The following is a 15,619-nucleotide window of genomic DNA, read 5'->3' as shown; positions in this document are numbered from 1 at the left end:
CAATGGCCTAAAAGAACCTGTAGTTCAGTGATTTAGTAAACTTACATCTCTCTTGCTGCAAACCGGATGGCAGCTGAAAATGATCACCACAGTGTGTCACCATTGCTAACACTACTTTGCAGGCATACTCACTTAATCGCTTCTCTACAAGTAATATTACTTATTTTTTTCCATCCATTAGTCTCTTACAGCACCTACCACTTTTTGTTTTTCCTCCAAAGATCATCATCATTTCTTTAGTGTCTACTGACGGTGATAGATTTGAAGATGGTGGCAATTGTTTAATTTGTGTGTGAGTGCCATATTAAAAATGGGCCAAATACAGTTTAGGTTGTTGTTTAAAGCCATTGGGAGTTTTTTCTTGGTAAAGACTTCCAGATTTACTCTCATGTTAGGAAAAACCTCAAAAGTTATTATTATTATTTATTGTTTGCATTGTGCTCGCACCTATGAGCCCCATCATGGACCAGGAGCCCATTTGTGCTATGGATGCTACATAAACACGGAACAAAAGGATGCTCCAAGCCCCAAAGAGTTTACTCCCAAGAGCCCTGATATACACTATATAAGGGTAAAAGAGATAAAACAGAGCAAATAATAAAGTTTGTCTTTAAGGATCAAATTGTGGCCCATGACATAAATTGTTCCAGAACAGATGTGCATATAGGATGAAACTTTCAAAGCTGCCATGGAATTTAGATACTTGCTTCCCATCATAAGAGATCAGGTGAATTCTTGGCCCCCACTGAAGTCAATGGGATTTTTGCCACCCAATCCCCTTGATGGTTTTGAAAATCTCACCATATTGTACTCTAGAAACCCAGTGTTGATATGTGTCTGTATTCTGGAGAACAATGTGTCAATCACACCCCATCCTTACCTAGAGTAGCAAATGGGTGCAAGGATTAGAGGGCGTGGTTTGCTAGGGCAGGAAGTGAATGCACTCAAAAACTTGGACCCTTGAGCATTGCCTTGGATACCCTTGTCTAGCTGCAGCACTTCTCCTAGGATTATGAGGCGAGCCAGAAGTGGAGTGGAAAGCTTTCTGTCTGCACTCCCCTATCAGCTGGATGATCTTGGCACGTAACTTTGCAAACTAGGCAGCCCAAATTTGTTTAAAAACAGGTAAAATATCAAACCATGTTTCTGTAATACATTTCTAAAAACAAACTGAAAATAAGTTGCATGGAAGATGCTACGTGCTGCAGCTGTGCTTAGAATTCATGGGGTTTTCCTTTAAATAACCATTCTGAAGTGATGAGATTCAGGCAGTTGTGTATCAATTAGCAGGGCACATTTATGGGTGTTCACTGCTTGGAAATGCAGAATGACAAATAAAAGTATCAAGGTTCTTCCATAACTTTGCTGTCCTAGTGCTAACCATGAAATGACTGCATTGTGACCTACAGTATAGGAAGTCGGTGCATTTCTGCAGCTCCATGATAAGATATTTTTCTCTACTCAGAAATGCAGTTAAACTCTGCATTCTGAATCTGTCCCTGCCAGGCCCTGGATGCATTAGTATTCCACTGGCATCTGCCTGTAGGTAGGAATATTGTTTTTGTCCATAACCAGAGGGAACAATCAGACTAAGCCGTTCCCCGACTATAAACCAGCCAGAGTAATTGGGTTTAATTTTAATTTTTGTAATAGCTTTAAATTAATAGGAGCAGCTGCTGCCACAGTGTGTGGGTGTCCTTTTCCAGAAGGCATAGAACAAAAAAGGGAAAGAGTAAACAATAGTGTGTCTAGGACACAAAGGTTAATTCAAGAACTGAGCAATGTCTTTTCGTTATCAAAAACTCAGTTGGTGATATCTAGCACTGTGTCTCTTTTCTTTTTCTTTCTTTCTTTTTTTCTTTTCTTTTAAAATTCCAAGATAAGATCTGAATCTGATTAGGCTCCTGTATGTAAAGATGTGTTGTTGGTATCTAAACACTAACTCTCTTTCTCCATGTGACTCACGAATAGATTAACAGTGACAAAGTGGTGGGAGAGATAAGAATAGATTAGCAGTGACAGGAGTACTATTATAATTATTTTTGGAAGATAGTGCCCAAACTCTTAATTCAAACCATTTCTGCCCTGAGAGGGTGAATTTAAACCTAGGAATTGAGGATGGTTTCTACTGCTGTGTCAGACACCAGATAGTGAAATGTCAATACCAGATGTCCTAGACATCGAGATTAGCCATAATAGCCAAATGCAGCCATAAAACGGTGTGTCAAAGTGGATAATAAAACAGATGCTTAGCTTCTATAATGAAGGGGAAAGGGAATGAAATATCAAAAGTGTATTTCATACATTAACAAAAGTTATCTTTAACTTGCTTCAAAGTACAAAATTATTGAACCGTTCGTCATTTAAACATTAACTATCAGCAGATGAATTTCAATTAGCATTACCCTTTCTGGAATTCTGAATTTCCCCATCGGTCCCATTTTACATGCAGTTATTATTGCATAAAGTAAGGCCTGCCCTTTGTTATTTCCCCCTCTGCTAATTTGGAAACAAATAAAGTTCAACAACTCAGCAACATACCGTTTAAACTTGCATTACGGTTTGAGAACTGGGAGCTAGAATACATTTACCCACTGCCACATCATCTGCTTGATTTGAGAGCAAATGAGGGATGTCCTATAGCACTCCAGAGTAAGAGTGAGTGATAGAAATATGTTAAGATACTCGATGAACCTATTAGGTGAGGGTACTTTACGCAGACAGCTGGTGACAATTTTCCCCCCAATGGTACTTCTAAAAAAAATTGAAAAGTATTTTTGTGTCCTTCACATATGTGGCCTTAAAAATCATTTCCACTTTGTTAGGATCAGATCGTCAGCAGGAAGTAAAGGTCTTAGAAAACCACAAATACTGAAGGAAACCTTCAAAACCATCTGTGTTCAAGAACCACAGCAATAAGAGGAGCAAATAATTTTTATTTCAACTCTAAATAACTGCATCGCTGGCTCTCTATTGTATTTATCCAACAGCATCTTGATTCCTTTTTTGTTCTCTTTGTAGCTCCTGAGTTTTGCTGATCATACTCCTTAACTGCTGTCAATTGGCAAGCATGTGCATAATGAGAGGGTTTTGTTCTCCATTTCTTATTAGCAATGAAAGGCCAAAATTGATGCTCTGCAGTAGTCTAGCTTCTCAGAAAGGACACATTACCATTGCTATGTCTGTAAATCATATTATGTTTTCCCTCACCATGATCCTGGTTTAGCTGAGATCAGCAATGACCATTAGAAGAGACCTGTTTATAATACTATATAATTGAATTAGTTGGAGTCTGCAGGACCACAGTGTGCTGTTGCCAAACATGACTGGTAAATTAGTTGCATTAAATTACAGGAACATGGTATAACTAGAGAATCTGACTGTCTAGATGCAGGCAGAAAACCTGTATCCAACACCCAGAGAGGATGTGAAGAGAGACATTGAACAGCATCCGTCCATATAATGGGTCTTTGCTCATATCTCTGAAGTACTTCACAGCACAAATGTGAAATAAGAGAATCATATTGAATTTGGATGGTTATGAAAGACATCTGACAAAAATAGATATTGGCATCCATTATCCCTTAACTTGATACAGGCATTGACATAGTCATGTAAGCGCTTCCACTATAGTGAGTCATTATATTGTATTTGCATTTTTAATCTGCCCAGCACCATAGTAACTGGGTGCCATATGCATTTAGCCTGGGATTTCCAAAGGATACAGTAATTCTAGACTAAACTCCCATCCCTCTCTCTTTCTAAATCAGGACCAGGTGGCTGTTTCAGAAGAGAGAATTTCTGGGGTCATTCTATAACCTCACAAAACAAGAGGTTTTTGTTTCTCAAGAAGTGATTTTTCCTTATACTTGTGCCATGTTTCTATATATCTCCTCACCATTAAACTGGATTGCAATACAAAAAACTTCCCTAAGTTCAATGTTTGTCTTGTCAAGACACTGTTGCATTAAATATGCCTAACCCCGACCTGAAGAGAGACAACCTCCAGGCACAGACTCATTCCATATGGTCCATCTAGAATGTGTTCCAATAATGTCTTTGAAAGGTTTGCCATCCAATTACCAACCTCTGAGCCATTAAGGCTCCCAGTTGGTTCACTTAATTAGTTCGACCTAGAATATGAATTTCAGTTAGTTTTATTGTAAGGTTTGAATTTATCAAGATTCTTATGTCCACAAATATGTATGTGTTTTGTTTTTTAGGCAAAGGCTGCCACCTAAAAATGTATATTACTATCGTTGCCCAGACCACAGAAAGAACTATGTCATGTCATTTGCTTTCTGCTTTGACCGAGAGGATGACATTTACCAATTTGCCTACTGCTACCCGTACACATATACTCGGCTCCGACACTATCTCGACACCTTACAAAGGAGGAACATGGACTACTTTTACAGAGAATTGCTGGGACTCAGTGTGGTAAGTAATAAGCATGTTTGCCAACTAGCATGCTTCATTATGGATGTCTGCCCTTAAATACGTATACAGTATAATTCATCATCCCTGCTAAAGTACATATGCACATATTTGTTTTACTGCTATCAATGACACACGAGGCAGCTTAGTTGCATGGTGAAATATAGACAAATGCTAATTTAATTTCACATAAAATATCTCTTCTGCAACATGTAGTGCAATGCTAAGATTACCATGTAAGACCAGTTCACCTCCAAAGATATTAAATGGGAAAACCTAAACAGCTTTACAAGGGAAATTTGATTCTTGGCATCCTGTCTTGTATTTCTGTGAGATTTCTTCAGAATAGAGTTATAGCCTTTACTACCATATGCAAAAAGAAAAGGGGTAGATAGCTTAACCCTAAAAATGGTTGAATATTTTGGTGGCTCATGTGAAACGGGTTTAGCTGTCTTAGTCCCACCCCTAACGTCCACTTCAAAAAAAAAATGCCACCAAAGTTGGTTCTAACTGACACACTTCTTGTCAAAGCATAAAATGAGGCCCGGAGACTAAGCCTATTCTTTCTCCCCAAGAGATGGTATTTCCTGGTCAGGCTTGAATCTGAGCATTGTGGGAAAAGCTTGAACTTCTACTCACCTTGATGTAACTTTTCTGTGAATGAAAGTATTGCCAAACCCAGACATTCCAGAACCCTGACTCAGGGGTAGTCTACACTACCACAATAAATCGATCTAACTTATGAAACTTCAGTTACGTGACTAACAGAACTAAAGTTGACGTAGTTAGATCCACTTACCACAGTGGCTACACCACACTGTGTTGACAGGAGAGTGTCTCCCATCGACTCCCTTTACGCTTCTCGGGGAGGTGGAGGACACAAATCGATGGGAGAATGCTCGCCCATCGATTTAGCATGTCTTCACCAGACCCGCTAAATCAACACTCGCTGCATCTATTGTGTAGACAAGCCCGCAGGCCCCAAAATAATAAGATTGGCTTAAAAATCATGAGTGTTTTTGAAAATCATAAATGTTGGTTCTTTTTTATTTGCCTTGGTTTCTGAGCCTTTAGGGTGCACTTGCTTCACAGTTTCAAGCTTTTCTTCACAACCATAAAGGCTAGAAACTTTTTTTTCTTTTTTCTGTCTTTTTGTTTTTTTATGAGAGCTGAAATTCTTATGCAATCTCCAGCAGCTGGAGTTTTAGCTAAAAAATATCTTTTTATTTATTTATTTATTAAAAATATTTTTATCTAAAAAATCTACAAAAATATCATGAGATTCATAACAAAATTGTGAGACTTAGAAACACTGGGCTAAATAGAGGACTTCATTCACTAGGCCTGTCTGGTTCCCTTTACTAGCACCAAATTTATATAAAAATGAAATAAAATAGGAAATTAAGAAAAGAATTACCAAAGAGGCCCTCATTTAAAACCTTTTTATTGGTGAAGCAAAGTTCTTGGTTAAGAGAAGCCCAGTACACATCCCTGGCTGACACTAATCATCCCAATTAGGAGGCCCAACAATTACATAGGGAAGGTGAAAATAGTTAAAAGGAAAACACAAAATCCAAAGGGGATTGGGAGTAGGAAACTTAATCATTTTGATTTTTGTGGGGTTTAATTATTAGTCTCAGAGGACACAACTGTCATTAATTGTAACGTAAAACTGCTTTTTGTTAACTTTCACTCTCTGTGAAAACAGAGAATAAAACGGTCACATTTGCACGATTGACTGATTAAAACATTGAGATCTGAGGGATTTGTCTTTTATCTGCATTTTAACAGACAGATGTAGTCTTTAAATCTTGTTAACACTGTCGCCACTAAATATTATTTTTCATATTTCAGAAAATTAAACATGCCATTCAAAATATGGCATGGAATTTATCTATGTATAACTCCAGATTTTATATCTAAATGTACACACATAGTATGTTTTCCAGAACTTGATATAACAACATTTTGCAGCTCACCATGACGATCTGTGTAAAAAGCTTTTGAATCCAGCTCACGATGTTATCTTTGTACAAAACATTGCAATCGTAACGGATTTCTGGCTTTTCTCCATATAAGAACATCCTAGAACAGCTTGGATACTTAATGGTTTTGCAGGGCTTGAATAGGCAATTTCTGTAAGTTCACTTAAATATTTAATGTAGTGTTTTGTTGCTTAGCATATGACTTTAAAACAGGATGTTTTGGGGGGCCCTGTACCATGCTGCATGAAAACAGAAGTTGACTTTACTTGAGAGGATCAAATGCCACATGGGATGGTTTTAGAAATCAAGGGTGAGATCCTCAACCCCACTCTGCCCCTTTTATGTATTATAAAGGGGCCCTAAAAGTGCTGGTTCCAGCTGTGGGGTTGGTTACAACAAGACTGCTGAGCTTCTGAGCAGCACTGCAGCCCCGTGGCCCATGGGGCTGCTTAGGGAGGTGGCTGTGATTTAGACAGGCCCCCAGGGTTGTCTGTTTTCTGTTGGGGGGAGTCTCTTCAGCCTTGGACTGGGAGGGCACAAAGGTGATTTGGAGCTACCTTAGTTAGCTCCCCTAGCCTATGAGTTCTGTACTGTGCCTTTAAGAGGGGCAGAACAGAATTTCACCATGGATCTTTTCTGTAGGATAATAGTGAAATTCAAGTCTCAAGAAGCCATATTTAGGTTATTGTTTCTAAAGACTTTTTGAGCCACTCATTTTGCTGCATTTAGTGTTTTCAAAGTAATCTAATTTCATATTTTCCTCTATAAAAGATACTCTGCTTCAGTTAACTCCTTAAATACTTTCAACAATTCTATGAATCTTGAAAGTGAAACATCAATATGGGACTTTTAACTGTCATTAGATCACAGAATGGCAAAAAGGAACAGAGCCAAAAGGCAACAATTCCTATTGCTAACATGAATGGATAACTTAGTGGTTCTGTTCTGACTTTAATATTTATATGCTTTACTTCAGAGAGCTATCAAACATTCTAGATGTGCCACATGATCTTGAAAATAGTCTGTGCTACAAGCTTGGTAACATGGTGTCTTGGGCACCATTTATCTTGCTATTTTCATTCCGACATCACTGGCTTCAGATAACTTTAGACCGTATACGTACTATCCAAACAGATAACACATGTAAAAGTTGAAAGTTGTTTTTTTTTTTAGATTGTGCCTTTATTTATATTGCATAGTAAGTTTTTGTCATACTGGAATATATTATACAACATTGAACAACATAATACAATGAAAGATGATTTCTATATGTGTGTGAAAATATAAACACGCACAAACAATGTAAATGTATAGATATATTGTATCATGTTCGTATAGCTCCAGGTATATCTAGTCATACATAATATTTCACAGTGGCCAGTTTTAAAGTGGATAACGTTCAAAGTTGGTAATCTAAACTATCTGTATATAGTGAAAGACTCTTGGCTTTTCAGTATCCCCAAACCCCCTCTGACCATTCCACTGATCACTCACTCTAAATTAAATGAGCTCAGTCAACTTGGCTCAACTCGTGTGGTCCACTTTACAAATCACCACTCGCTTGGCAGTATTTTCATTATTCACTCAAAAGAGAGCCAAGATTAATTGGACACAGGCACTTCCTCTCACCCCATTAGGCAGTAGTGCTTCCAAATTGTACTTGAGGTGTATTGTGACTGCACATACAAACCGCAAGCCTCAAAGGAACTTGTTCAGTACACAGAGACTGGAATATGGAATTGTGTTAAATTAAATATTAAACATACATATTTTAAAACAAGAAGGCAATATGTCTGATGTGGAGCTGTGTAAGTGAGCCACCACCTCTTAAAAGAGACATGTGATGCAGGCTAAAATAGACGAGAATGCGGATGCTGGGGGCTTGGTTCTGATCCCACACTACTTTGGTGTTGGTCTCTTCTTTTCACTGGAGTTACTTTTGATTTACACTGGTGTAGATGAGATCAGACTCAGGCCCTGGACTTGTGAAACTACTTACCAGACGTTACATTGCTGGCTTGCTGGTCAAATATCCTTTGTTCACTGTACAAATGGCTGGGGACACCAGTAAAAATAGCTAATGAGTTGTATGGCTATCCACTCGCCCATTTTAACTGGTCAGTTATGACTGCTTTAAGGCATGAAACAAAGAAAATAGTCAATTTTCCAAAGGTTAAATTTTCCATTTCTGTGTTCAGTGTTAGGTTATTCAGTAACAGGCATCCATAATAAAGCAATACTCTTTTTATTTGAAAAAATGGAAGTTACGGGCCTCTGTGTGATGATGCACCATACTTTTTACATGATACTGATGTCAGATTTTGTAGTTTTCAATGGATCTAACTGCAACTAGGTTAAAATGTCATCTAAATGCAATTTGTGACAGTTTACTCAGTGTGACAACATCCACAGAAACAACAGTAAACCCAACTTACTCATTTTTCTAGGAAGTGAGGGTGTTCCTACATATGTGTTAGGGGCACACTCACTTTATTCATCTGTACATGTGTTTACTCACACATAAATAGCAGCTACTGCTGCTATTTCCCTAGCATTGATACTATAAACACCATTCCAAAACCAAATGCCAACTTTAAACTCTGCTATAGATATTTCTCTGCCAGATTGGATATCAGCATGAGCAGAGTTGGACCTGAAAATAACAAATATCAGAAATAATATTTTCTTCCTTTTCTTTAATGGAGTTATATTGTAAATATATATTTTTAGTTTAGTAGGTTTCCAGATGTTTGTGTGTGTTACTAGAGGAAAACAATATTGAGCCATATTATGTCATCAGTTTTTAGTAAGACTTCCCAACAGGGATGCTGGAACAATCTTCATAGTGGGAGTGCTAAGAGCCATTGAACCAAACTGTAAACTCTGTATATTGGAGATCTCTTCAAGCCAGGGGGTGCTCCAGCACCCTTAGTTCCAGAACCTTTGCATCCCAATTTGAATTAGTGAGGAGTTCTGCTTTAATATTTATGGCACGTTATGGTCCATTCTTATTACCATCAAAATTCTCACCTGTCAGTGCAATGTTCTAATCTAATGGTTAAAAATAATAAAACTTGGCACTGGGAGCTTAAAAGTTTGTTCTTTGTGGTAGCACCCACAATGTGCTATGCTCTTTCCAGATGTACAAGAAGGAGCCTACACTGAAGAGCTCACAAACTAAGGACTGACTGGTAGATAGGGGTCAGAGAAGCTTTTGTTGTATGGCAAACTGTATTACCATTGCAGTCTGCCTTTTGTGATTCTGATAGACACAGTTATAAAGATTTCATAACGTAGAAATTGCATATTCATGATAAAAAGAAAGGGCTTTGGCTTAGGTCACCAGCAACATCTAGTTTTATTAAAAAAGTAAACATAACTCTAAACATTGCTTTGTAATTAATATTGCCTGTGTCTGTCACATACATAAGCTCTCAGTTCCTAAGTGCTAGAAATAGCATTGGTTTATATAGAAACTCACTCCAAGAGCATACGCCATTCTTAGAGGAATTGATCATAAATCAGAAAAAAGAATTAAAATCTTGTCAGCTTTGCAGCTCACTTGTGACATCAACTCTTGTCCATCCAAAAAACATTTAAAAATAAAAAACAGTGGTTGGAACGTCACAAGAAAGGAACTTTGAGCTTAATGACTCTGTTGGGATAAGAAACAGAATCAACTGCAGATTGTTATGATCCATTTTATAGAAGGAAAACCTGCTGCGGGGAATAGTGATAAATGAACGGTGTGCTATGTTGTTTACTGTCAACCTATACAAGCCATTTTCATATAATCCTATTAAAATAACCAGTCTGTGATGCCGTCTACATTAGTGTGAAGATTGTTAACTACATCTTTCTGTCACTTAATATTTACGTAACTGCACTCAAGGACATAAGAACAGAATGAGATTTTTAAGGAATGTGTAACGCCAGCAAACCAGTGCAATATCCTAGATTGAATTGATACTACTTTCACTTTCATTTCCAGAAGCTTTGTTTTCCGTCTTTTGTAGCAGAGCATTAAACGATAATTACTCTGTTGACAGTGTGTTGACCATACTTGCAAAGGGGGGGGGGGGGGGGGGAAGGGCCCTGTAATGCTATCTGGAGCGATTAGCATTACAGTAGCACTGTACTGCATCGACTCTGCTGGGATTTTGGCAGTGTTTGAATTGGTTTATGTTTGGCTCTCCTGGGTGGTGACTGTATAAAGCTAGGGCAAAGCTATATTTTTATTTTGTAATCTCTGATTACTGACCCAAAAGATGGTGATCCTGGCATACTTTAGCTGCAAGGCTGTGGTTTGGGATTGGAGGCTTGTCTAAAAGATTTAAAGTCTGCTCGTACCAAAGGATTGGCTATACTGCACACAGAGGGAGGTTATTCATTTATTTAGCTTTGTACTCACTACATAAAAGAATGCCTATCTGATCCTCTGGGTACCTTTGACAAGCTCTTATCCGCAGAGTTCATATATAAAGAGCTAGATTCTACAAGGTGCTGGGCACACTGGACCTGATCCAGCAAAGCGCTTGAGCACATGCTTAACTTTTAAGCATGTGAACGGTCCCATGGACATCAGTGGTACTACTCATCTGCTAAAAGTGAAGCATGTACTGAAGTGCTTTGATAGATTCAGGGCCCAAATACTCAGCACCTTGCGGGATCAACACAAAGAAATTACCAACTGATAGCACCACCTCCGGGGCACCGTGAATATAGCAAAAATGTAATAAACCCCACCTACCAAACTACCACCAGAGTCCCCAACAAACCCATCTCCCAACACCCTGCAGGCCAAGGAGGAAAGTTAGGCATTGCAAAGTGCCTTGAAGGAAAATGGATTTTGGCTGTCTGGACTATGTGTTGGATTCTGGGTTGCTTTTAAGATGTTAGTTTTGTTCTATAAAGACTAAATGGCCACAGTATTGCCTATCTAAAGCCATGTCTACACTGCAAAATTATGTCGACCTACCTTATGTCGGCATACAGCCACTCAGTTATTAAATCTCTTGTGTGTGCACACTTGGTTCCTTGTGTCAGTGTTACGCATCCTCACCAGGAGTGCTTGTATTGTCAGCGTGGGGCTTTGTGGGATGGCTCCTGAAAACCGGTAACAGTCAGCGTAAGCAACGCAGTATCTACACTGACAATGCGTCAACCTAATTACATCAACAATGACTCTGGGCGGGGGGTGCGGTTACTAAATCAGCGTAGAAAGGCATTTTCATCGGCAGGAGCCAAATTTAAGTGAAGACGAAAGTCAACCTAACTTTGCAGTATAGACCAGGCCTAAGAATTTGCTTCTTCTAGTGAAATGTATTTTATATTTCAACATCATAGTAGTTAGCTAGAAAAGACCGATTCAGATCAAGTCAGTTTCCTGAAAATACAAAATATTGTACAAGTGATGTTATTGGGTCTAAATACACTTCTACCCCGATATAACGCTGTCCTCAGGAGCCAAAAAATCTTACCGCGTTACAGGTGAAACCGCGTTATATCAAACTTGCTTTGATCCACCGGAGTGCGCAACCCCGCCCCCCCGGAGCACTGCTTTACTGCGTTATATCCGAATTCGTGTTATATCGGGTTGCGTTATATCAGGGTATTGAAAGCAAAACATTGCTTTTGGATTTTTTAAAATATAACAACATACAATAAACATCCGAGTTTACAAGTGTTATTTGTTTACAAGTGACAATAGCGACTTAACTGAAAAAAATTAAAAAATGTAATGTGTCATTTAAATGCTTTTTTAGGAGAGCCTACTTAAAATAGGTCTTAAATGGAAAATCAGTCATATGGCCTCATGGAAAGAGCTTCATCCCCCTTTTCATGTTTTCAAACAGCAGTTCAGCACCATACTGTGGCAACAGAGAACAACCTTAGAAAAGGGAACATAGATTGAAAAGGTCTTGGTTACAATTTGACATTTTCAAAGAAAAAAGCAGCCCTAGGCCAAAAGTCAAAAGTTTGCACTAGAATACCTTAGACTTGTGAAAATAATTTTATAGAGAAAGTGTTTATTGTCCCTGTTTTATTTTATTAATCTAAAAGTGTGTAACTTGCAGGAGAACATAATATAATGATAATCCTTGTTATTAAGTCTCCTGTTTTCATAAATATGCAGAAAAGCAAAATAATTTTCATAAACAAGTTGTTCTTATTTTTAAAATGATTTGTGTTTCCTATTCATTGCATCCTAATGTGGTATGTACATGGTTCTTTGTTTAGTTAAGTTTAAAGCGGAGTATTATTTGCTGAGAATTCAATAGAATTTATTTACGTTTTTATGTAGTACATTTTTAATATTACATAAATTTATTTTCTTTTTGACTTCCTGAATTAAAGTGGATTATAATAATGCATTAATATACATCATGGCTGTTTAAATCAGCTTTTTTATTTCATTAAGTAACATTTGCACGCAGTTAAGGATTTTTCAACTGAGATGGACAGAATTAAAATATTAATGAGTCTTGTTCATATTGATGTAAGCTGCACAGTTTTCCAGTGCAAAACCCCCTCAATTTTATAATTAAAAAACCCCCAAACATGTAGAACTTTCATCTGACAGTCCGATTGCTTTATAAATATCAGTTAAGTCTCATAACACTCTTTTGATGTAGGTAAGATCATTGTCCCCATTTTCCAGAGAGGGAAACTGATACACAAAGCAGTTGGGTCACCCAGTAAGTCTGTGATGGAGACTTTGAGCCTGAGCCTATGATCTTTTCCATATGGGTGGACTCTTGTGTATGCATGGAGTCTCATTGCAGGATTGGAGCCTTACAACCCCAACTCCTTATTCCCATTCCTAATATTTAACTATTGCAGCCAGTGCAGCCTATTTGCCTTCCTTTTTGAGGGAGCCAGCTAGTATTTTATCACATAATATTTCAGTTCATAATTTCAATGAGCTGATTGTAGGAGGAAGATATAGGCCAGGATTTTCAAAAGGACTCAGCACTCATAGTTTAGCTCCTAGTTATGCACTGAAAGGCAATTGAGCTCTTTGGAAAATCTGGTCCCCGTTGTGTTACTGAGCATTTGAAAATCTGGCCCATGGTGTTTAAGAAAATATTTAGAAATGGAATCTTCTTTTTTGCATAGTTCCCATGATTTAAGAGCTCAAGTCTCTTCCCCCCACCCCTCTACCCCATCCCGCATTTGAAGAGTGACCAATAAGTTATTAGGTCTGGTGGGAAATGTACAGGAACATCAGAGATGACTGATTAGGGGCATTTTAAACATTAACATCTGAAGACTGAAACAGAGGGTGGAAGTACTCTGCTAATAAAGCAGGAGCCATGTTGGCACTGCAGAGAGGTACGTCAAGGTGTCTGCCAGGAACAAGAATTGAAATGAATCCAGACTGTGAATATTTTGAAATCTCAAAGGTAGTAATTGCAGCAAGAGTGGTGCTGGAAATCCCACTGGAAAATGGCAGAGATGGTAGTTTAGAAGGGATTCTGTGACATAATGAAGGAAGATGTAGTCATAGAGTTGAGATTATTAATGCCACCACCAACAATGGGATTTTGAGGCAATAGTTAGTTTCACGTGGGTGATTTTTTAAAAAGTTTTTTGAATTTCTAACCATAATTAATATGAATGGTTTATTTACAGGGTATATGTATAAGTGAAAGTAAACCAACATGAAAAACAGCCATTGTTTTGTGGGAGAGGGTGTATGAAATGTAGGGAATGTTGTGTGTAGCAACAGAGCAGCACACATAAAACAGGAACATTGCCTGATGTTGGTCAAATATTCCTTGTTATTGGCTTCAAGGAAGAGATGAACTCCCTTGTTTTTTAGCCAGAGGGTTGAGGATTGTTCCCGCACAGTTGGCCATATTGAGTCTGGTTTGGATAGTTCAGATGTTCAGGTCAGACTCTATGAGACAGTCTGACTGTCACCTCATGCTTTTCAATGTAGGGCTTATATTATAACCTGGCTATGGTGTTGATATGGGTATTTCACCATAGCCTTTGAGACCTATCTCCTCACACATGCTGAGACATATCTAATGTCCCCTTCCAACTAGGATGTCTGACAGTTAGCTGACAGCTATTACCATCTATTAGTGGGGGCTCTCTGTCGTCTGGTCACTCGCCACATTCTCACTGTCTCTTGTGCCAGGACGGTTTATTGGGGAGCTCCAGATACTGAAACTTCTGAGCCTTATACTGGAGAGGAGATGACTGAGCTGCTTTCTGGAATCAAATCTTCTATTGTGTAGGGAAGGCATGTGAATGTACAGAAGAGCTGTTTCTGAGGCCAAGAAATGCTATTTTTCTTCTGCCTTAGACATCACAAAACACAGCTGACCTGTTTCAGGTAGCATACTATCTGTTTACTCCGGGCCATCTCACCCGATTAGTAGTTCCTCTGACTGGTCGTTGAAAAATGTTTGTAATGTTCCTTGCAGGTAAAAGAGATCATTTCTGGACTATGTCCTATGTGGAGAACTGAATCTATCCTCAGATCTGCTTATTATTCTCTGTACTAAAATATACTTAACTTGATGGGTGAAAACTTATATCTTTATAATCGTAGAACCAGCTTGTCAGCAGACTGTGGGTGGGGTTCCTGTTGAATCTGTAATCACCGGGCAGTGATTAATGCAAATTCCCCAAAACCAGTTATGCAAGAAACCCAGCTTTTTGAAGCTTTGCCTGGAGAACAGGGCCATTGACAGATGACTACCTGTTACAGGAGGCCGGAGTTAAAGGCCCACACAGTATTAATAAAGGGGTAGACTGCCCCAAAGGGGTCTTGTTCTTGATCTGAAACCTGGCATGAACTGGTAGCCAAGAAAGCAAACTCAGTTGAGGCATTTGAAAAACTGACACTTACAAGAGCCCTATGTTGGAGTTGAGAGTGATCATGACTAAGCTTTTAGCATGAGTGTAGGGTTGTTTATATTTATGTTTTCTCCATAATGCTTTTGCCCTAAGAATAAATATTCTTGCTTTGGAAGAGCTGTGGGGTAAAAACATTTTGCTTTCTCTACAAAGACAATGACCTATTGGTCAGGAATGATAGGCAGTGGTCTCTGCACACTACCAGCCTAGCCATAATCAAGTTTGTTGTAGTCATCAGTGCAAAGACTATTTCTTCTCTTCTAGTTCTCTGAGGAATGTTATGGCAAAGAGCTGGCTCTTATAGCATGAACAGGCTCTGGGGA

The 15,619-nt window shown here is 38.5% G+C and overlaps 1 protein-coding gene across 1 annotated transcript in view; it reads left to right on the top strand.

Moving 5' to 3' along the window:
- Positions 1–15,619, top strand: part of AGBL4 (AGBL carboxypeptidase 4) — a 1,392,624-nt gene that overhangs the window by 596,725 nt on the left and 780,280 nt on the right. The window contains exon 5 of the mRNA XM_005284894.5: positions 4,224–4,440. Within this exon, the coding sequence (XP_005284951.2) occupies positions 4,224–4,440 (217 nt within the window). The remainder of the gene's footprint in view (positions 1–4,223; positions 4,441–15,619) is intronic.

Source organism: Chrysemys picta, chromosome 8 (assembly GCF_011386835.1).
Source record: "Chrysemys picta bellii isolate R12L10 chromosome 8, ASM1138683v2, whole genome shotgun sequence".
Classification (NCBI taxonomy): Eukaryota; Metazoa; Chordata; order Testudines; family Emydidae; genus Chrysemys; species Chrysemys picta.
This window is presented reverse-complemented; position numbering and strand designations above follow the sequence as displayed.